Below are 24,032 nucleotides of genomic sequence, written 5' to 3' on the forward strand. Positions count from 1 at the left end.
GGGCTTATGCAAAAGTATGGGAGGAGTTCCTGGGATCTGGGGCGCCACGGCGGGCGCGGCAGGAAGAGGTAGTGGAAGATGTGGTTCAGTTCATTATGGATTTGATTGGTAAGGGTCAGTCGAGAGTCACGATAGTGGGTAAGTTGTCGGCCATTGGTTTTGTGGGTAAGCTTTTAAGGGGTTACCCGCCGGCGGCTGGGGAATTAGGAACGAGAATATTGCAAGGTTGGGACAAATCATTTGGAAAACGGGGCCTGGATCGTCAACCGATATCTCTGGCTATGCTAAAAGGTTTGATAGCGATTATGGGCAGTCTGTGCTATGATGAGCGCGAGGCGATTCTTTTCGGGACCCTCATGTCTTGGATGTTCTTTGGAGCGTTTCGGGTATCGGAGTTGCTGGGCCGGTCGGGAGCTACGGGTATTTTGTGGAGGGAGGTTCGGGTGGGGAAAAAAGGGTTGGCTCTCTGGGTTCGTCAATCGAAAACTGATCAGAAAGGCGCCGGGGTTACGGTTTGTCTTCGTTGTTACCCTTACAAGGACATTTGCCCGGTGAGGTTGGGTGCCTTACTGCGATCGGGGTCAGATTTTTCGGCGGGTCCGGTTTTTTGTCATGCGGGTGTTCGCAAGGTGACGGCGGCGCAGCTCCAGGCAGTATTGAGAAAAGGGCTAGCGGGTATGGGTTTGGAGGCGGAGAGATTTGGGACGCATTCGTTTCGCATTGGAATGGCTACAGAGGCAGGGAAAAAAGGCTGAGTTAGAGAGGAAATGATGGCGTTGGGTAGATGGAGGTCGGATTGCTTTAGGAGATATGTGCGGGGAAGTGACTGTTAGAAGGATTATAGGGAGGAAGGAATGAATACTTTCATATCTTTTTTCTTTTTCAGGTGTGGTCCTGGGGCCAGAAGCGGCCTATTTGGAGATATGGGTGATTGGGCATTCTTTCGTAAAGTGGGCACAACGACAGGCTCGAAGGACTGCGGCAGGGTCGAATCTGGGTTTCGATATCGATCGTTATCGGGTGTCATGGATTGGGAAAGGGGGAATGCTATGGGGTGAGCTAATTCCTCGGCTTCAGGTAACGCGAGGGAGGAGACATTGTCCGGATTTGCTTTGTGTTCATCTTGGGGAAAATGATTTAGTTAGATCTACGGGCTTGAATTTGCTCAAGGTGATGAAAAGGGATCTGCAGTTAGTGAGCGAGCAGTGGAAAGGATGTCATATCGTTTTTACGGCGTTTATGCCACGTCGGGTGTGGAGAGGGGCCAGGAAACCAGGGGCCATAGAGAGGGCCAGACGTAAGATTAATAAGGAAATGAGGGGTTTTTGTGTGGGGCGAGGTATTTCATTTTTAGAGCATGCAGGCATCCGGTTTGAGGACGTGGAATTTTTTAGGGATGATGGGGTGCACCTTTCGTTCATGGGAATGGAGTTATACCTCTTACAGTTGAGAGAGCAGCTCAAGGCTTTACTACGTGAGTCCTAGCGTGGGGGGGCAGAAAAAGTCAGGGCCTTTTTTCTGGTGGCGGGGACAGCTGCAGGGCAGCTATTAAAAGCTCGGGGGTAGGACGGAGATGGCAGGGAAAGACAGGTATTAGGACGGGGGGAACATTAATTAGACAAGGACAGGCAGGAGACTACTCAGGAGCGGACAGGTTCAGAGAAGTAGGTAGGGCGGGAGAAAGTAAAGGAAACGAGAGGAAGGAAAAGACAGGTCCAGAAGAAGGGGGGGAGGGATCGGGGTAGGGGAGGGGGAGGGGCGGGGTCAGGTGACTCGATGTCTAGTGAGGTTTTAGTTTTGTAAGGCAAAGGCCAAGGGGGTAGGTCTAGGGGCACCTGTTCCAATAAAGCGGCCTTTTACACACAAACGAGTCTCGGTGGTCACTCTGTCCCAATGGGGCCTCTGGGGGGGAAGAGGAGGAACGAGGAGTCCCCCCCCCCGGGGTTTTTGGGACGGGTGGCACGACCCGGGACGCGTTTGGACGTCCGGGGTGCCAATTATAAGGGGGTGGGTCGGGTATTTAGGCGGCCATTTCGCAGTTACAGGCACCATTTTGGGAAGGTGACCTGGTGGCCTGGGTGTAGGCAGGCGGGCTCTGTGTTTCTTTCCCCTCCCTCCCTCCCTCATGTTATGGATGATTTAGGGGTCTTTCTTGGAGAAGGTGTCCTGGGGGGGGGGGGTTTAAGTAGGCGTCGCTTGGACAGGTGCTTGCCAAAGCGGGGACAGCTGCAGGGCAGCTATTAAAAGCTCGGGGGTAGGACGGAGATGGCAGGGAAAGACAGGTATTAGGACGGGGGGAACATTAATTAGACAAGGACAGGCAGGAGACTGCTCAGGAGCGGACAGGTTCAGAGAAGTAGGTAGGGCGGGAGAAAGTAAAGGAGACGAGAGGAAGGAAAAGACAGGTCCAGAAGAAGGGGGGAGGGATCGGGGTAGGGGAGGGGGAGGGGCGGGGTCAGGTGACTCGATGTCTAGTGAGGTTTTAGTTTTGTAAGGCAAAGGCCAAGGGGGTAGGTCTAGGGGCACCTGTTCCAATAAAGCGGCCTTTTACACACAAACGAGTCTTGGTGGTAACTCTGTCCCAAAGGCCCTCTTACAGTGCTGTTAAACCTTGTGCTGAACTTAGCAAGACTCGAGCCACAGTGGCAGTGCGAGGGGCCTTCACAGGAAGCCCGATGAAAGGAGGGGTTCAGCCTGTGATCACTGGGGCCATCTACCGCATGGACTATGCTGCATGGACTCCGATCCGCACTCGGTCAGCTTTTGATAAGTGGGGATTTTGAGAAGGTGTCTAAGTGCCTGGGTATCTGGGTAACATCAGAGAGCTAAAAGGACTCAATATGTTTACTTAGTAGTGATGGAGTTTTAAAATGGAAACAAAAGCAATACGATCCCCTCTGATTTCTGCAGACTCGAACTACACCAAGAGTAAGTACGCCGTTCTTCCCTTATTGTAATATCTGTATTGAAGAACTCTACCGCTAACCTACAATATACATTTCCATTAGTAGATGTGAACATCTGTCAATAAACATCCATATGAACAATTACAAACTGGAGCTGTGAAGGAAGTATTTAGCTGCAGCACTAATTGGGATAGAGCCAAGTTTAATAATCATTAAAACAATAGTTGAAAAGCATTTATGACCAGTACAATGAATGGCCAACCTAGGGAAGTGAGCCTTTAGGTTGAGGCCACATCTTGTTTAGCTTGAACGAGAGCAGCGCTCATATGTCACCGTTTTAAAACACAAGAGAAGGTCTGGTAACGACTTTCAAATTGCCAATTCTGTGGAAAAAGCATGACGCTGCGGGGCGTTAGAGGAACAATTCAGCACGAGTCTGAGATTAAATATATATAGTTTATATTTGTATTTGTGTAAAAACATGTGACTGACGGGTGGAATTAATTTGACGTCACAGGTTTGATAAGGTACACTCGTTCACCATGATTATGATCCTTGCCACAATTGTACATACAAAAATGTACATTTCACATCATTTAAAACAACCTTGCTGAGCATGCACACGTGTAACCAGTTAGTCATTATGAATGATTTTTCTTAAAACACAAGCATATCCATTCCAAGACAGCCCCCACACCAATGTGTATACAGGATGACTATCAGTGAAAAAAAAAGAATTGGCATAGCCGATGTACTGAATCCTGGTGTCGTAGACAAAACCTAGTGGCTTTACCAATGCTTGTTTTTATGTAGTACTTCTTACCCCAGGTTTTGCTATTTATAATAAAAGTTCATTTGACCAGGTTAATAACATTCAATATGTCAACCTCACAAAGACGAACGACTGAATTGGCCATGTAGGAATTATAACACGTCCTGATGGTCAAACTAGATGTCAGCTGCAAAAGATTACCATGAGGAGACATCTTGTTGGATATGAGACATTGGTCAAGAGAAAATGATTTCACAAACTATTGAAAATTTGGGAGAAAAACAAGTAGTTTTTACCAGATCAAAAGCTACTACAGGTAGTATTTTGGTGGTCTAATTTGGAGGCAAAGTGGCGATAATGGCCCTCTCATTGAACCACATGTAAATTTATTTATATATGTATTGAAACTTGTGCAGCATAAACTAACAGCGAAGCAAGTGAAAGCTGAACCTTCAGCTACGGTTAATATATTAAGTGCAGTTTCTTATAAGATAAGTCAGCTTCTGATTTCACTGAATGTATGTGTTATACTTCTATAGCATGAACTTAGGCAAAAGGCAGTGGAGCTCTGTACATAGTCTAAGCATAAGGTCAATGGGTAATAAGAGAGTAAACTGGATTGTGGAACATTAAAACGTTCTGATGTGGTGTTCTCTAAAGGGGTGTGTCTTCAACCCTTTTCCAAATTGGAGTGTCGTTAGGTTGGTCTTGACGGATACAGTGATGTTGTTACAGATCCTGGGTGAACAGATAAAAAATTCTGTCTTTTTAAAAATGTTTACATTTCTTAGTCTGCATTTTGTTGGTGTGTTGGCTGCACTTAGGCCGAGAACCGCCAGACATGGAGAGCTGCAGCATTCCTGGTTGCCATGGCTTGGTATATGATGCAGCTGGTTTTGAAAATAGTGCAGGTAGCCAATGGAGTTCCACTGGAGAAGCCCTCTTATGATTTGCTAAAGGTCTAACCAACAGGGTAACGATTTCCTTCTGCAGACAAACTCTGCTAGAATGTAAATGTATTAAAATCATGGTAAACCAAAAATTCGTCTTGGGTCAATATCAAATCTTCCTGGCTAGTTCTGAAACAGGCCCCTTAAGGATGCTGATTTTAGTTTTTGGCATCATGTTGGCAACAAGGTCTACTTTTAGAAATACAATAGAACTCAAAACATAAAATCTATGCAGCTGAATATAGCAATAAAATGAAGGATGAAAAATCAGTCCCACGATTCAAGCATATATATTTTTTATCATGGCAGCAAGGGGAAGGCAGAAATAAACTAACTAGCATTAAAATAATGCAACCATGTCAAACTAAGACAAAAGTAGAAATTGAGGGGACTGGCCCTATTCGAACTCAAAAGGGCAGTGCCCCAACCTTAACTCTGCATGTAATGTATGTTAAGAAAGGACTGGGATCAATAACTTATTACACTTAAAGCTGAATTGTATCACACAGTGTTTTCTTTTATTGACTTTTCCAAGTCAGAACTCGGTTTATACAAAGGCTCAGTATTGTAATCTAAGATTTGTGTGGAGTTGTTTGCCAACACATGTTTTGTGACTCCATACAATAAATTGTTGCTTCATCAGGGAAAAAGCACATGACCCCATTAAAAAGAGACATAGGACCTCATTTTGAGATTGGCGGTAAACACCGCCTACTGCCACAGTGACGGGCGCCAAAAGACCGTTGCCGCGGCTACCAGCTGTCCACTGTATCATGACCACAGCCGGATTTCTGCCGGAAGAATGGCAGAAATTCGGCTGTGACCATGCTGGCAGATGGCGGTGAGGTGGCGATGCTGCCACCAGCAGCGCCACGCCAGTAGACCACCGCCAGCCGTATTATGCCCCATAATACGGCCTGGCGGTGTTCTGCTGGCGGGCAGTGCTGGTGGCAGCAGTGCCCCGTCCTGTCTCCTGCCAGAGGACCCCCTGAACACAGGTAAGTCAGGTCTCCGTCAGGGGAGGGGGGTGTTGTGTGTGGGGCTGTGTGAATGTGTGTGCGTGGATGCGGGTGTGTGTTATGTGTTGAATGCGTGTGTGCATGTATGGATGTGTGAGTGCGTGCATGTTATGTGGATGCATGTCTGCGTTTATGTATGAAAGCCTGTGTGGATGTGTGTGTGAATGGATGAATGCATGCATGGATGAATGTGGGAATGGTTGTGTGTATGCATGTCTGTGTGTGAGGGGGTGTAAATATAGAGGGGTGGGGGGCTTTGGAGAGGTAGGCGGGATGGGGGGGGCTAACTGGAGGGGGAAGACCCCTATCAGTGACAGGGAAACAATTCCCTGTCACTGATAGTGCCTGCCACCATGGTTTTCGTGGCATTAAGAAAGCCACAAAAACCATGGCGGTAAGCGGGGTCATAATCCCGCAGGCGGAACAGTGACTGCCGCCGGGCTGGAAATTGATATCTCCAGCCCGGCGGCTCTTACTGCTGTGGTGGTTGGAGTGGTACAAAGCCAACCCGCCATTGTGATAATATGGCAGTAAGTACCACCAGCCTGTTGGCAGTACTTACCGCCATATTATCGTCAACCACCGAGGTCGTAATGACCCCCATAACTCTCAATACATGCCATATATTGTGATTTACACAAAAGAATACGTTGCATCAAAAAAGTAAACAAAGTAGGGTGCACATGCATTTGCTTCACAGTTTCCAGAGGTCAAACACATTGCACATGATGGATAAATGTATTGACGGATTTATAGATCACTAGGCAGGGACATATATGGAAAAATAGATGGAATAAAAAGTAGATACCTAATTTTTAAGGCGTCCGTGTCTCTGTGTTTCTTATCTCATGAAATCCTTTGGTGTGTCTCTATTTCCCCCCTCACTCTCTTCCTGCGCCTCTCCCTGTCTCTATCTCCCCATATGTTCCTGTAGTCCCCTCTCTTTCTATCTTTGTCTTTCACTCTCCTCCACGTCTCGCTGCCACTTCCTGACTCTCGCCTTGCCTCTCTGCTCTCGGCCATTCCTAATGTTTCAGACACACCACAAAGGCTCTGATACTTTCTATGTTGCATGGCAACAAATGAGCTTTGGTTACAAAATGCCATAAATGGCCTGAGTCCTGGGAGTTGCTATTAGTAGCGCAGCAGGACGCTTTGCACCCCAATTATAGCTTTTTCTGCTTTCAAACCTGCTGTAGGAGGCCCATTGGGGTCCATGGTGTCTTTGCTACACTACTGTATGGGCCATAAAACTGCAAGGCTTTGTGTGTTCAGTACTTTATTTATGCAATGTATGTAAGAGAAAAGACTAGCCTATAAAATTTTGTGAATGGCCTTGGTCATTTTTTATTATGCCTGCAATATATTTATGTCACATGCACTTTGAGAAACAAACACTGCCCTCTGTTTCCAAGCTGGACTGTTTGTGGAACATGCACTAAAGTATGGAAATTCTATGTTAAGCGAATGCATTGTAAATAGTGAAGTTGCACAAAAATAGGTACAAAGATGTATCCCATGCAGGCACACATATACATGCTTGCCCCCTGGTGCAAATTAAACATGTTAACGGGGGAAGCATGAGTAGTGTCTTTGATATCAGGTATGCTAGGCCCCTCGCCATCCTGGGTGTACTCTAGCCAAGAATTATTGACTCGGATGGGACATATTAAGGTGTGGTTATAGAAGTTATGATGCACTACAAGCAGAGTGTGATTGTATATTGAAGAATGAAGACGTCTGTTACCAAGATCATTGTGTGTGGCATAATCCTTTACATTGTCCCTTGTTGGGATGGAATCTACAACTGGCCACAAGCAGGGTATATGTGCCTCTAAAAAAGAAAGATGGTCTCCCCAACAGTTTGTCAAGGTGCAGCAAACTGCTTGTGGATGCCACGTGTGCCCCAAAATCGATGCTACGAGGTCTCTGGTTGGTGCCTGTGGAGTCAAAGTCCTATTCCAGCCCATACTCAGCCATCAAAGAAGCTGAAGGCCCAGCAGACGAGCACATTCAAAAAGCCCGCCAAAACCCGTTGATAAGGCTGAAAAAAAAAAAAGATACTCTGCCATGCCATAACACATAGCCATCACCACTGTGAAGCACATGCTAAAGGCAGTGACAAACAGGTATAAAAGTATAAACTTACGTACCAGCACAAGTGAGTGAAGTGCTTTACAACCTAAAAAATCCAGCATGACAACCAGGCCAAAGCAATAGAGTGCTGTGTGGAGAGGTTGCATGGCCTTCTTGGCAAAAAGAATGTTCCCTGAACAGCATGTGCTCCTAATGATGGCAGAAGGGAATCGCAAAATACAATGTGACTACATTCCTGAAGCCACCACCTTTGTTTGAGACCATGAAGAAATAGAACATTGTGCCAAAAGAACTTCAAATGGACTGCATGGATCAAAACGTTTGATGACTTTAGAGGTGCTCTAGGAGATGAAGACAATAAGAAAATCATTAAATATTTGAAAAACCTTGCTGGTGATCGAGAGAAAGAAGTGCTAAAGAAAGTCTCACAAGCTGATGCAACATCATACCTAAAGATAAAAGAAGTACTGGAGGCCAAGTTCAATCCAATGCTGAATTTCGAACAGGAACAGATCATAATGAATCAGCGTTGATCATGAAAAGCAAACAAAAGCACAAAACAGATGCACACAACCTGATGCCTCTGTAGAAGAAAATGTTATGCTTCCAATGTGGGTTTTCATTCCCCCATGAAGGTAAATGCCCAGCCAAAGGACAGACATGCAAAGGCTGTGGGAAAGAGACAGTCTGCAAAGTGAAAGACAAACCAAATGCATCACAGCGAGAATATAAAATAGACACCAGAAAGTTCCAGAAGCACTCTTGCATGCCCACAAGGCCAACAGGCAACATCATTTTTGACAAGTAGAGACCAGCCACAGTCGACCATCGTCAACTTCTTAATATAAAGGCTCTTCAACATCATTACAAAGCACTAATGAAGAAGACAGTTGTGCGTTGAGGAATGACATGACATGTAGGATTAGCTGCTTGCCAGGAAGATCAAAAGTTATAAGAGAATCACCAAACAAAGTGACACAATTCACTTGGACACTGTCCTTAAATTACATTATAGGTGAACAGTTGTCCCATAACCTTCATTATAGACAGTGGGCATCATGCCAGTAGAAAAGTTCAACAACCTATCTCCTGTGCCACTCCTTGCTCCGTCAAAAAACTAAGGTGTACTTGTGGGCTACTTTTCCACCATTAGAGTCTAGGGTCATTTATTGCAACTTTGTGACACAAAATGATGTCAGTGAAAGTGTCAATTCATGTCCTTTAAGGAACTTCACCTACTGCTTGCTTATTTAGCTTTGGTGCTGCTGCTGACATGGAACTGATATCGATCAGCTACAACGGCCATGCACAGGCTGGAATTGTGAGTCAGTTCTGTCCTCGTTTCATGGGTTAGGAAGACTCAAAAAGATGAAAGTGCAACTTCATATTAATGAGGACATTTGCTCTGTTTCCCAACGGCATCGCAGAGTCCGTTTTCACTTACGTGCTATTCAGAAAGAACTAGAAACACTTAAAAAATGACCTCATTGAACATTCTATCATCACTATGCCATGGGTTTCATCCATAGTTCTGGTGCCAAAAAAAGGACACTGGATGTGCAGTGCGCATTTGTGTTGATATGCACCAGGCCAACAAAGCAATTGAGAGAGAAAGACATCCTGGTCCCCACATAGCAGACATGATCATAGAACTAAACGGAGCTATAATCTTCTCCGGTCATGACCCGAATAAAGAATATCAGCAACTGGAGCTGGAAGAGAACTGTAGGTACATTACTACTTTTTTTTTTATTTATGTTGGTTTCTTCTAATACAAAAGACTGGGTTTTTAATTATCTTCGGCTGTAGACATATTTCAGGATTTCATTCTCCAAATTATCCAACCTGTCACACATTTTTTTAACTATAGAGTTTACATACTGGTATTTGGGCAACAAAAAAGGAGCATGGCAAGGCTCTCACACAAAATCAAACTTACATTTTCGGCACAACCTCTTTGATGGGGAATGACTCCTGACCTGGGTAAGGTGCAAGCACTCTCATCTACCTGCCCCACACAAGCTGTAACCATGCTTTGATCCTTATTAGGAATGGCCAGCTATTGCTCAAGGTACATTTGTGTTTTTTCTACAGTAAGTGCCCCATTGAGATACTTAAAAGAGAATGTCCCATTTTAGTGGTCTTCTGAAAGCGATCACGGTTTCAAAGAAATAAAACATGCGACTGAGAATGCAACTGAAATAGTCTATTTTGTCCCACGTTACACACATAGATCACAGTAGATGCAAGCCTGGTGGGGCTGTGGGCAATCCTTGCTCAACACAATGGTCATCGGAATGCCCAGAGACACATTGTGGCCTATGCCAGTAGAAGCCCGTCTGAGACAGAACATGCCTACTCTGAGCCAGAGAAGGAGAGTCTGGCTGCTACTGTAGGGCCTGCAAACATTTTAATGCTTGCTTTTATATGGTAAATGTTTCACTATCATTACAGATCACCAGGCATTGCTCACTATTTTTGGAACCCTGAAAGCTAAGATACCCCATCCCATCAAGTGGTGGATGTTGTGCCTGGCAAAGTATGACTATGTGACTGTACACAATATGGGGAAAGAAAAAAAAAACGCAGATTACTTCTCATGATTGCTGCTACATCACCACGGTGTGATATCCAAAGGGCTGAAGTGTATCTCAACTTCATTGTGAGGTCCAGCACTACAGCAGCTCTATCCACTGAACAGAGTATTACTGCCACCAAATCAGAAAAAGACATGCTCATCCTCAAAGGCATCATTGCAACACAATCTTGGAAGGCAAGTGTTTGACCTTTTGCTGATGATGTTGAATTCCAAAAACTCAAAAATGTACAGAATGAGCTATCTGTCACCCAAGAGGGTATTATACTAAGAGGTTTGAGACCTGAGACAAGTCACCGAGCTAACCCATGAAAAGCATTGTGGCATATACCCATCGGAGTTAAGAGGCATAGGCCCTCATTATGACCCTGATGGTAAATCCCGCTAACCGCTGAAGGCTGCCAACTTGCTACGGCGGCGGTGGATATCCGTTCACCATTTTATGACACACACACACCAATCCGACAGAATACAGCCACAGACACAAATCCGCCAGCCCAAAGGTCAGTGATAAACCAGCGGTATCAAAACCCACACCGTTACTCCAACAGAACAACACCCACCACATTATGACCCACGAATCTCCACGGTGGACAATCAATGGCAGTAAACCATTGGCAGTATATACCACCATGCTCACAGTGGACACCCACAGACAAAAAACCAACACATTGGACAATTCAAACAACACACTTCTGACACCCATACACACACCACACCCACACCACTATAAAACACACACCCACATTACCCACAACCCTTTCCGATTACAAATCATTGGCACGAGACTGACACCAAGACCACTGCCACAACTACATATACACACCACATACACCCATACATCCCTCACGCACCCCACTTCACACACCCCAACACATTAGCAAACACACCCTCACCAACACACATCACTTAACACCCATGGCACTACAAAGGCACCCTGTTTCACTGAGGAGGAGTTAAGAGCCATGGTGAAGGAAATTGTCAGGGTAGAGCCACAGCTATTTAGAGCACAGGTGCAGCAGATATCAATAGCCAGGAAGATGGAGCTATGGTGGAGAATCGTGGACAGGGTCAATGCTGCGGGACAGCACACCAGAACAAGGGACGACATCAGGAAGAGGTGGAATGACCTACGGGGGAAGGTACGTTCCATAGCAGCAAGACACCAGCTCGCTATCCAGAGGACTGGCGGTGGACCCCCATCTCCTCCCCCACAACTCACAGCACGGGAGGAGAAAGTCTTGGCATTACTGCATCCTGAGGACCTGGCCGGAATCTGAGGAGGACTGGACACTGGTAAGTCAGCTTTCAGCAATTATCACCCCCCTACCTGCATGCCATCACATACCCTCACTCTGATCACTCCACTCCATCTCACACATTCAACCAGCACATCTCTCTAATCCCAATGCCAATCCCTGCATGCTGTACCAATGCATGGACACCCCTCCCAGCCCTGCATGGACACTCATCACTAAAGCATGTACAGCATAGGAAATCTAAAAATCCCACCATACACCACCATACACAAGTAAAAGCTGGCAGGGCAATACCAACCATAGAGGGTAAGCCAGGGATGTACAATATGCCATACACATGAATCATAATACATTGTTTACATCCCCACAGGTACCCCAGCCAATGTGACTGGAGAAGAGACTTGAAGCTACTGAGTGAAAGATGAAGAAGCAGCTGGGTCCCATGGTGATGAATTTTTACTAATTATTTTCTTTGCATTGTATATATATATATATATATATATATATATATATATATATATATATATATATACACAGATATATATATATATACATACATATATATATATATATAAATAAATATAGGTATGTATCTTTGCATGTATATATTTGCTGTTTGTAGATTGAAGATTCTTTGTACATGTTCTCACTTTATTGTTGCACACATTTCAAAGGTGCACTTTCAGTTGTACTGACCTTTCTTCACAAGCCTTGCAGAGTGATTTAATAAATGTCTTCTTTAGACTAAGAAGTGCATTCCAGAGATTCTTTTTTACTCTTTTCAGTGTGTGTATTTTAGCTCTGTCAGCAGTAAAGCAAAACAGGAGGGCACTACAGCATGCTCCATTCACATGACTACATAATGTCCTGCCACCTCCTCTGTTCCCATCTGTCTCACCGCATGCACTTGGCTGAAGCAATGCTGGTGCACAAGCTCAGAACTGAGGCCTCTGCTACAAGTGTTCCATGTGCTTTTTAGGCCGAGCGTTCGACCTGGTGTATATTTTTAGTTTACTTATACTGTGAGTTAAAAGAATTTCATTTGTTGATTGCCCTGTCCTTTAAAAATTCTTGCTCGCTATTGGTCAGTTCTGCCTTTTTCTCCCTCCTTCTGTTTGAGGGCAGTGACCTAGTACTGCATTCTTCCACTTTGGTTTCTTTATCTCTTGCTGTGATTGACTATTTTTGACATTTCTTTGGTGTTTCCCTTTCACTGTGCTGTTTAGGCTGGTAGCTGCCTGTGTTTTATTGCAGAATTCCGTTCCTCCCACCTCCTCCCACGCTGACATTTGTTTTGGCTTTATTCCAGTGCTGTCCTCTACCCTGCTCCTAAAATAAGCTTATAATACTAGACAAAGGCTCCTAAAATCAGCTTATTTTTCTAAATAAACACCATATGCCCTTGCATCACATCACAGAGAACCTCTCTCTCTAGGGTCCCTGCCAGCACTCACCACATCAACATGGCACACTGGGCATTGCTTATCTCGTTTATGGGGCTATAAATCTTCTCAGGCTGCTCTGCTAACTTCATTGTAGCTTTTTTTTCTTTTTTTTTTTTGCTCGTGGGCGCTTTTGTCAAAAGATGACAATAAACTTGTTTAAAATGTGCGAAATGTATTGCATTGCAAAAGCTTGTTTATAACAGCATCAACAAAAAAATATGGTCCCGGCCTTCTCTAGAATTAAGGAGATCCGAAACCGTAATGAGATCACATGATGGGCTGATCCCACTCAGAAAGATTTTGTGCAGCTATCGTAGACTTAGAGGGAATCGTGTCTGCAAGTTCCATATTTCAGCGCTTAACAGTGTTTCGATTGAGAGTCTGAGGTTGTTTCTTTGGGGCTGTCGATGAACTAGATAGAACTGTGTGTTTGCCCAGTCCTCTAACCTAAGGTACCCTGCTGCTGCAGGCGAGTGTACCAAGAATGAGTTTCTAGGTGGCACGCGTCGAAAGCTCATTCTGTAAACTGTCCAGCGCATAATGATAATGGCAAGATATTTGAAAGTTTACTATGCTGGTAATATCTTGTGCTCATTTCGCAGGGCAGTAACTAGCAGCAAAACAGTTTGGATTAGGCTGCAGGTGTATGCAGTAGTGCTGAAAAGCATGTCAAAATGGAATTAATCAAATCGAGAGAACTGGGTGCAGATTAAAACGGAATGAAGCGTAACTTTTCCGGTACAGTGACATCAACACATCTGATCACGCAATTACAAATGAAGCAGTGACAGTCAAGGGCCCTCTGCAAGCAGGCGTGCCTTTTAACTCTGACAGTAACAGAAATAATGTACTGTTATGTGCACTTTACTAAAACATACATGACTGCCATGACTGTTCCATGAATAGTAGGGTGGTGGAGGGGTTCAGGCCTTTCTATTTTACAATTATCTCATGCAGCCACGAGGCTTAGATGGCATGTTGCACTGCGGTTAAGGTGGCACATTAAGGAACTTCACTCTACACTCAAATAGAGTAGAAAACAGGAACTGGCTCTAAGGAGAAATGTCTATGGCTGTTTTGGTAAATAAAAAGCCTTCCAAGTCAAACTACTTTCTTTTGTTATTTGGTTTGAGTTATTCTTGTAGACGGCACACACATACATACAGGCATCTTGGTGCTATGAACATTTAAAACATCTGAATAAATTCTTTTGAAGATAGCTAAAAGAATCACACCTGTAAACCAACATAACTTAATATAAATAGGCCTCGGGGCTTTTCTGAAGATAACATGTGAGTGGATGGCTTGCTGTATAAAGACATGTGTAAGGGAAGCTCATTCCATAATAGAGAGCCGAGGAGGTGAAGTGAGCGCCTCCTAGAGGGCAATCTTTACTGCGAAGGATTAATAATAGAAGAGAGTTAGACCAGAGACTCGTAAGTGGCTTGTAGTGGCTGAGGAGTTCTGGGAGGCAGGATTTTTTTGTCAGGTAAAAAGAACATTATACAAAATGAAAAATACCTTAACTTCAGTTCTCTGCTTGAGAGGAAGACCGTGCATCATGCTCGTGAGGCTAAATTTCCAATTGGGCAATATATATCAAGCGGCGCAATTCTGGATTGTCTATAATTTGTCAACAGTAACTTCGTGTACATATACGTAGAGGCTATTATAATATCTGATTGTTGACATAACACATTTAGAAACCACTTCTTGACAGATGTTACTATTAAACCATTTCTAGTCCTGTGATTTACTGACTGTGGATGAAAGGCTCGATTTTTAGGTTGCAGTTATGTGACCTTCAAATTAATTCATTTATTAGTGGCAAACTTTCAATTCAGTGAACTATCCTGCTGGCAACGGGGCAAGACTAGGCTTCTATCACCTCAAATTCAACAATCATTGGCAAAGCCAACAGGCCTGTCCTTTTTTTTATCACACATACAATTTCCGGAGCATCCCTGCATTATTCTTTCTCTTTATACACACCTACACAACACTGCCAAATGCACAATGTTATTACACACATAAACACGCAAGAATGTTGTAGTGGTGTCTGCAGTGGTAGTAATGGTGATAGTGGTGCCTGATTGCCAGAGACTGAGAAGCGAGATGCAGGGCAGTCAGTAGCGTGACAATGGAATTTTACTAATACACTGCATTTCGTCACTTGGGTTCTAGCACCACCAAAAACTCAAAGCTTAGGAAAAGTACCCCAAATAGTTCCTTTGCAAGTTTGGAGGGGGGTTGTACCAAATAAAGAACACAATAATACTCCAGCTCAACCTCCATTTCTCTTATTTTATATTTATTTCACACTTCTGATCCCAGTCCGTTGAACCTAAAATAAACAGTTGACACATGTTTTTGTGGCTATTGATCTGGTTACGCCATTTTCGTCAGGACCAACATTCAATTCAAGAACCTTCCACTCAGTGGAGTTTTCTTTATTTCACAGATCTATCATCCATTTGTTTTTGCAACTCATATTCAAGTTAGACAAAGTGCTCAGTGACGTTATGCAACATCACGGTGCCCCACTGCAGAATGTGATGCGGGGCCTCTGAGTCCCCCATATTTCACAAATATGCGAGTTAGTTGTTTCTCAATATCGGTGCAGAGTTATAATGCCACACTGTCTAACAGAGCAGAGAAAAAGGACTGGAACCATGTGAAAAAATTGATTTCCTACAGTTATCAAAACACATGTAATTAAGCTGTTTCAGGGCAAATAAATTGGCAGTAATCCACAACTGCTTTCTTACGCCACAAACTCAGTTTAAATGGAGTGTGATACGGGTTGGATACCATCCAATAATGTTAAATTATAAAAGTATGGCAGTAATCAGTAGAGAAACCCTAATCTCCAGAAGCATAGCTTGGTCAGTAAGATTGGGTGTGTGTGAGCTTCAGATTTCCCAATAATCACGCTGGAACATAATGTTAAAATACATACTATAACATTCAGGGTGCACAAGAGGGGCTGTCTGAAGGGCCAGCGGAAAGGAAGAGGAATGTGGATAGGTAGAGGTAGTGAGAGAAAGCACATTATTTTGTGAAATAACCAACATTTTTGAAGTCTTTCCGAACAGAGAGAGGGAGAGAGTGTGTGTGTGTGTGTGTGTGTGTGTGTGCAATTTTGTCTGTGTGTAAAAATTCCTAGTGAAACCTGACAGGCACAGCAGCATACCCTTATAACACAAAGGGAGAGTATCTGAAGTAACCCAACCCCACACTGACTCCCGTTTTAGGAAGAGACTGCAGACACACAAAGTGTGTGGGGTGGTGGCGGGGGAAACAGGTCTCTTATGGCCTGTTCAATGTACGCCGGTTAGGCGATTGCCTTAGTGGATGTGGACGTATGGGTGTGACAGGTGGCTAAACCTATGAGGGAGTTCCCTTTACAGACTAGGTGTTCTCACACACATTATAGTGTCATGCTTCATCATATGACCACCTAAACCCACCCAGGTAAGATGATACTACCTGGGCGGACTCAACCTTGTTGTTAAAAGAACTTCAGAGGGAGTGCTGAAATTTTATCTTGCTGGATAATACAAGGGATCCAGTTAAGAGTAGTGATAGATAAAATTATCTTACAAATCACCTGTTTGGTTTGGAAATTTAATATTGGTGTTTGTAGGTAAGGATAAAAAATTGGATGGGGACGCCTTTGAGTGTGATGACTCTAGGTGTCTAAAAGGTGGGGACCAATGTGTTTCTGACCGCGCTAAGAGCCTAGACGGGCTGGGGCATTCATCAGGGTCGAGGAACCCTAAAGGTGTGGAGCATTATTGAAATGCTTGTTGAGAAGAGTGAGTGCTCAAAAGGAAACTGGGCCTACCTGGATATGCTTAAGGGGTATTGCCTAAAAGAGGAATGAGATAAAATTCAAAGGTCGTGAAATATCTGTGCCACTTCACTCCAAACCACAACACACTAAGGGTGTCAGCATCATGCTGTGTAAAATACACACATACAGGCAAGAGTTATAAGGTCTTTGGCAAGGGGAGCCTATTGTGTTTGTCTTACCCTGCATCAACAAGGTGGATAGCCTCTGGTCTGGGAACTGACGGAGGGGGTTGCCCATTGTAGTCACACTCTATGAGGGAGACACGGGTTACAACAAGGCTAAGGGAGGTAAAGCTAAAAATAAAGTTAAAAATTTCAGGAAGGCAGTTACTCGATTCATAGGATGAGGTATACCAAACTAGTACTGATAGTTATGGGGCCGTTATTAATACGGGAAAAAAAGCTGCTATGCGATATAACTTTATCAATCTGCTGCAAGCCAGGCAGCATACCCAACTAAAAGCACCTGTAGCCAACTATGTATCATAAAATAAATTTCTTAGGGGGGTGTAGCACCCCAATCACCCTCCCCTCAGAAATGGTTAAATGGATGTCAGAAATAGCTTGATCAAATCTATTAACAGGTCTATAATACGGATGAATTTACTAGCTAACCTAGATAGTGTGACACTAATTCATATTATTAAAATTTGCCCTTGTCTAGGGAAACTGAGGAAGTTATACTTGAGATCGATGTTTAATGAACATATATTATGCATGTTAGGAGCAATACTTTTAGGGGTCCTTCAGGAAACCTATTTACAAAGTGCAAAAACGTTGTCACTGAATTTTTTAACTCTTGGGAAAATATAACTGAGACAGTATTCTGAAAAAGCTTTGGTGACTAACATTACTTTACCTTCTGTATAAGAGGATCCAGTGCTTAGACTTGTAGGTGACTCCTCTTATTAAAGCACTGGAACATTGACAACTACTGTAGACAATGGAGCAGCAGCACACTATAAAAGACTGACTTGGGCCCACTGTTATCAACTTTTTAATGTTCTAATCCACATATGACTCTCATTCCCCTGTGCAACCCATATATCCTGGAGAGGCAGAGGAGGAGAGTGGGGGCAGAGGCTAGGCATGAAGGAAAAGAGCAACCCTCTCCCTTCCCTTGGATCATACTGCACTGTGGCTGTGAAGGGAACAATGTAGGGGCTTCTTCTCAGATTCTGTGTCTCTCTTGGGTCTGACAACTAATGAAAAGTAGATTGGTAGAGCCTAAGGAGGATCAGAGGCCACTTTCAAATCTCCCTCTGTCCATTTTTAGGTTGTGCGCACAATTGCTCTGATGTGTTGTAATCTATCTGTGGGATTTTAACCACGCCCACCGCACGCTCATCACTATCGTTCGTTCAGGGGATTACCTTTCAAAAAGCCTTTGTTATCTTTGATAAATGATTTATGTCCCTCCTTGGGGCAGTTTTGTTACCGCCTTGGCCATCTATCCTGTTACATGGATAATTGCACGTTTGCCGTTTGTCTCTCCTTCGTGCTCACGCTCATGGAGGCTGTAGCACTTTGAATTAGCTTGCTTATGTCAACTGTTTTACTTTTCATTTTCAATTTATGTGGCAAGAAAGGTCCAATTACGAATTTATAACCGTATAGCTGTAACTCGAGCAAATGCAAAACCCACTGCATTGCAATTGCTTGTTTGTTACAGATATTCCTACCAACCATGCTGTGCTGTCAGCCTATTCAGTGCTAATATGACTCATACACATCTATATTCCAGCAAATGCCTCAGGAGGAGAAGGCATTTTGTATAAACTAAGGGTTTTGTTTATAATCTGGTGGATGGGATACTCTGTCAAAATGGGACGGATATCCTGTCTGCTGTATTAAAAGTGCCATAGTCTATAATGTATTTGTAATATGGTGGATGGGATGTCTGCCGTGTTGTGATGGGGTATCCCATCTGCCAAATTCCAAATAAGGCCTTAAGTCTCAAACCCACATCCTCATATATTCTAAGAAAGGAATTTAACCAGTAATCTACACAGAAGTTCTATTAGCGGTAAAGTATACAATTAAAAATTTTTTTTTTACTAAGGATACTCTACTTCTTGGGAGACAGGCATGAACCGCGAACAGAATTGTTTGGAACAATAACAGTGGTTTCAGCATTTACACACCCACCTAGAGAGAACCTAGGGCCACCCCAAAATGACATCCATGTACAGCGCACAATTTCAGTAGTGACCATTATAATGTGAAAATTCGTTAATCGCCCTACAATTTTAGCAATCTAGAAGAGACATAAAGAAATGAAAGCAATCATGTTCCCGACCGAGGCACAAAGTGAGAAAACAATCAGTTCTGCTGGTACAATTATGCCTTTTAACATGGTTATGTTTATGAACTGAAATTCAACCTCATACATCGCGTATTTATTGGAACAGCATTCTGGAACTCATTGGGCGCCTGCATCCTGTTCTACTAACGGGATGATGCCTGAACATCAAATTCAATGCAATTTAATTGTGTGTCTTTTTATCTACCAGCTTCTGTTTGCAATGAACAAATATGACATGAAGATTAAAAAGATGATTTTAAATGGGCGAGAGCAGAGCGCAAATTAAATGAAACGCCATGTTCAGAATTAAATCGTTCTATAGACTACTTTTATTGATTTACCATTCGTTTAACCTTTCATCATTACTAACACAAATAGAATACGGGCACAGTGCAAATAGAGCCTGAGGGCTTTGCTCAACTAAAGGTCAGGAGATGAAGTGTGAGTACCGAGATTGTTTCATGTCAGTTAATTCACTGAAGCACTTTCTAGTACAGCGAGCCTTAAATTAAAATCTAATTTCCGGATGGCAATCACAATATTGAAATTATTTGGCAAAGGGCTGCCCACTGTGCAGCGTAAACACAAAGTACAACACTGAAATGACCAATCATCAGAGAAATGTTTTTTATATGTAGTTTGCTCCTGAGTCCGAGGGTGAATGAAGACAGGCCATCGGCTACCCCCACGGGAGAGCGTGAGGGTGGGTCTCACTAACATGCTTCTACAGAATCCACAAAGTGTATGCTTACCTTCCTAGAAAACGAGATGCACTCTCTTGAAATAAAATAAAATCATGCACTGCCATCACTAAAACGTGTATACTCTGCCACCTACGTCACTGGCATTTGCTTTGTGCCCTGTGTACCATTTCCAACCCGCTTGCCCATTTATTTTCTTGAAATGTAAGTGCAGCTCTCATTCTCCCCAAACAATTTAAATGCTACAATCACATAGCTGATTTATTTTATTTGTGTTTATTTTTCACAGCCGATGGTGCTCTTTAACCTGACGAACAGCTCAACTTGTCTACAGATTAGCATACTGCCTTCTGTCTGTACGTGGCTGTTCAATTGCCCACTTTCCCCACACGTCAATTCACAGGCGTCAGGAACTAGTACTGCTGGTATCGTAGGCGGGGCTCCGATTGCACTACCATCACCTTACCTTGGACACATTTCCATGGCAACACTGCACCCTGTTCACAGATGACCACAGCATACTTTGCTTTTGTTACTCTAAGTGATCCACTAGTTGCTCCAGCAAATGCCCAAGCTCATACATCAGGATGCTATACAGTAGTATGTGTTCACATTGGACCTGCCACCAACGCTTACCGTTTACAGGAGTAAATATCATTCCAATGCGTGGACAGTAGGCGTGGACCTGATTTACTGCCATACCTTCCAACCTATTCACAAGCACCAGTCCCGTGCCTCATTTGATGGTGTGTGGTGCTTTGAGCGCCCACCACGTTGTTCAGGGTTGATTATAGTATAAAGCAATTTGAAATAAAGATAGTCTCTGGCTGCGGGCTTCATTCTATCACTCCGGTTCAAAGAAAAATGGGGTGTTTGGGATTCTGGCTCATGTACAGATATCATGTCTTTCTCCAGTATAATTTGTGCCATATGGTACATGCACAAAGGGAGGTTCTCTGATGTATTTTTAAACACACAGGCGGTCTTACTTATTACTTCCACTATCATCCTTAAATTTAGAAAACATAAAAACTAGTGGCAGACATTTACGAGCAGTGTCAAAGCAATCTTATGCATATGGCTGCAAGATTCCAAATAGCATTTGCGGTTGTCTGGTCTTAATGTTCTACCACATTGAAACACCAGCATAGATTGATGCTGTCTGCATGCCCTGGTAGTACCTTAAAGCAGGTCTTATTGGTTTTTCGAAAGTCAGTTTAAAATATGTCCAATATAGATGTTACATGAAATACACTCTTTAAAAATGTAATGACATAATTGTGACTTCTGAGTAAGTAAGATGTTACATTAACACATTCAATGAAACGTCTAAAGTTAGACCGCAAATCAGTTTTCCAAGAACTCAGTCCGAGACCACAACCACTGGTCTTGGACTGCTCTGAAATATCTCCCAGAATGCACAGTTCATTTTGAGTACTGGGAATGAGCAAAGGGGGAACTACTATAGTGAATCATAGGAAGGGAAGGTATGTGACTGAGTGTTTCTCTTTCTGTTTTGGTCACATCAGGGACAAGGCTGCTGCTTAACCTCATTATTTTCCCTTTCCTTGGCATAGGGCAAAAAGGGTTAATGCGAACAAAAACCTTTGAGCCTGCAAGCCATCCTCTTTTTATATGCCGTTAACTGGTGCTTTTGGCAAATAGTTACAGGGAGGGCAATTAATAGATGTTTAAACCTCCTTTAGCGGCATTAACTGCTGTCAGTGCCACAATTAGAGGCAATATTCCCGGATTAAGATCCCTTTGCAAGGGCAGCAATGGCACTTGCCCTTGTTATAAAACAATATGCCATTGATTTGTTAAGCTGTTCTGAGCTCCATCTGGTGTAGAAGTCTGTTCTATAGATGAAAAAGATAAATCAGAAGTCTATAGTCACACGTGGCAAAAAAATATCCCTAAAAAAGATTGCATTGTCAGATTGGTGGTCTTTTACACTCTCTACTCTTTAATCCAATGTATAATCTGCTTACTTCTGTACTCACAGTCTCTCCTCACATACTACTAACATGCTACACTCTACCTCCTACTCTGACTCCCTTGCACCTTCATCTCTACCCCATTCCTCTCCTCGCCGCAGTCTTTTCCCCTCCCCAGCCTTTCACTCTTGCTTACAGTCCATCCCTTGCTCTGTTTGACTCCTCTCCACTCTCCTCCCTCCCGTCACTCTACTCCCAGACATCTCTTCTCGCCCACCTAGTCCATCCGTACCATGTCTTTCCTTACCCCTCATCCCATGGCCTTCTCTTCGCCTCCTTCCAATGTGTACCATCCCTTGCTGCCAAACCTCCTCTTGATTTAACCTATCATCCGCCTCTTTCTTCTTACTTCTCTCCCATTCCTCTTTCCTTCCGTCGCCTTCTCTCTCCACACCAGCTTATCCGTACCATGCCTTTCGTCATCACTCCTCCAGTTGCCTTCTTTTTGCCTCCTCCCATACCGCTCCATCCCTTGTTCCCACTCTATTCTCCATCTTGTCATGACTCTCTTGATATCCTAGTCTCCATTTTTACTTCACAGTATACCTTTCCTCCTTCCCCTTTCTTCTAGCTGCCCTCCTATTCATCGCTCCTTTCGTCACCTTCTCCACCTCCATCCTCTCTATCCATCCCACTTCTTCTGTACTTTGTCCTCTCCTTTCTCCCCCGTCCTTACTTCCACCTCTTCATCGCCCATGCTGCTTCCCCCTTCTCTCACATTTACGACTCTCTAATCCATCCTCCCTAGCAGTCATCTCACACCCCTCCACTGTCCCTCAATGCCTTCTGGTTTGCTTCTAGTTCATTGTAAGACCTTTGAGTCGGTGTTACTCCATGTAAAGCACATCTGTATCTTGTGGTGCCCATGTGCTACATACAACTGTTAAAAATAAACACAATAGCTGAAAATAAGTGGAGTTTCTTAAAGAATTAAAGCCAAAGTGAAATACGAATAATGTATACATTTAAAGTTGCACTCTTTCCAACACCGTGAAATGTTCTAAACAGGCAATTTTCATTGACTTTGTCAGTACTGTGTAGACTGCCTAATGAAATAAGATTTCTGACGACGGTGATTCCTCTCTCCAGCAGTGAATAGTCTTTCTGACGTCGTGCTGCGTGCTGGCAGGAAAGGCAGTGACGTAGAACAGTAGGTAATTGTATCATTAACGATGCATACCTTGCTGGAGTAGGTGTGCCCATCGGAAGCGCAGACAGGGGTGTGATGCACCATTGGACAGGGTTTACACTTTGCTAAATTCGCTGCTCCTGTCCAGTGTTTGTGGGGCAGATTTACCTTCTTCTGCCTCAGGCTGTGAAACAAAAGAAGACAGTGGTTAGAATGAAGCAATAAAACGGTCTTCGCTCTGTTTTAAAAGCACACAATCTGTAATTTCCTTCAAGCTTTAAAGTTAAGCGCTCCCATTTGTCGTGGTTTCATTCAATGCTGGGCACAGACTTGGAGCTGAGGATGCTGCAGTTTAACCAACAATTCTGCGCAAGCGGCCCCAAAAGGGCTATTCCACAGCATTCACTTCATGGTGCAGTAGCTGTGAGCCAGCTATTGGTTGGCACCAGCGTACTGCAGACACCCAGCAACACTCCGAGGATGTTCCACTCACTGCAGAAAGCAGTTGTATCAAGAAAAGGCCCTGCAAGCAAAAACGTTTCCGCAGCCCTCTGACTTTGAACAAAAAGGCAACGGGAGCGTGCGTTAATGCCCTTGAAGTAAACACTCGTGTATTTATATGTGTATACACCCACCCACACACAGACAGACATATACATATTTTATATGCCGCTATGCAGAGTGCAATATGCTCTTTGCTGCCATTTCGGAGTGTGGGGAGGGGTGATGACTCACGAGGGGCTAAGCCTTGAGTGAGTCATGATGCCCCCTCCCCTCCCTCAACAATGGTAAGGTATAGTAGATACACTCTCCACATCTGCACAGATGATCTGTGCTATGCTATGTTGTCAGGTGCAGTGGTTTTCAAAGATATTTAATCAAAACCAGGATGCAAGGTGTTAAATGTGTGCAGAATTGAAAAATTGCAATGAAAAGACCTCGTACTATTGTTCCCCTTTGTAAAGTAATTCTTACATGCAATCTGGTAGGCAGTAAACAAA

The 24,032-nt window shown here is 43.7% G+C and overlaps 1 protein-coding gene across 1 annotated transcript in view; it reads right to left on the bottom strand.

The window, feature by feature from the left end:
- SPOCK1 (SPARC (osteonectin), cwcv and kazal like domains proteoglycan 1) overlaps window positions 1-24,032 on the bottom strand; it is a 1,898,920-nt gene that overhangs the window by 728,404 nt on the left and 1,146,484 nt on the right. The window contains exon 5 of the mRNA XM_069199218.1: window positions 23,083-23,215. Within this exon, the coding sequence (XP_069055319.1) occupies window positions 23,083-23,215 (133 nt within the window). The remainder of the gene's footprint in view (window positions 1-23,082; window positions 23,216-24,032) is intronic.

Source organism: Pleurodeles waltl, chromosome 7, assembly GCF_031143425.1.
Source record: "Pleurodeles waltl isolate 20211129_DDA chromosome 7, aPleWal1.hap1.20221129, whole genome shotgun sequence".
In the NCBI taxonomy this organism is placed as follows: domain Eukaryota; kingdom Metazoa; phylum Chordata; class Amphibia; order Caudata; family Salamandridae; genus Pleurodeles; species Pleurodeles waltl.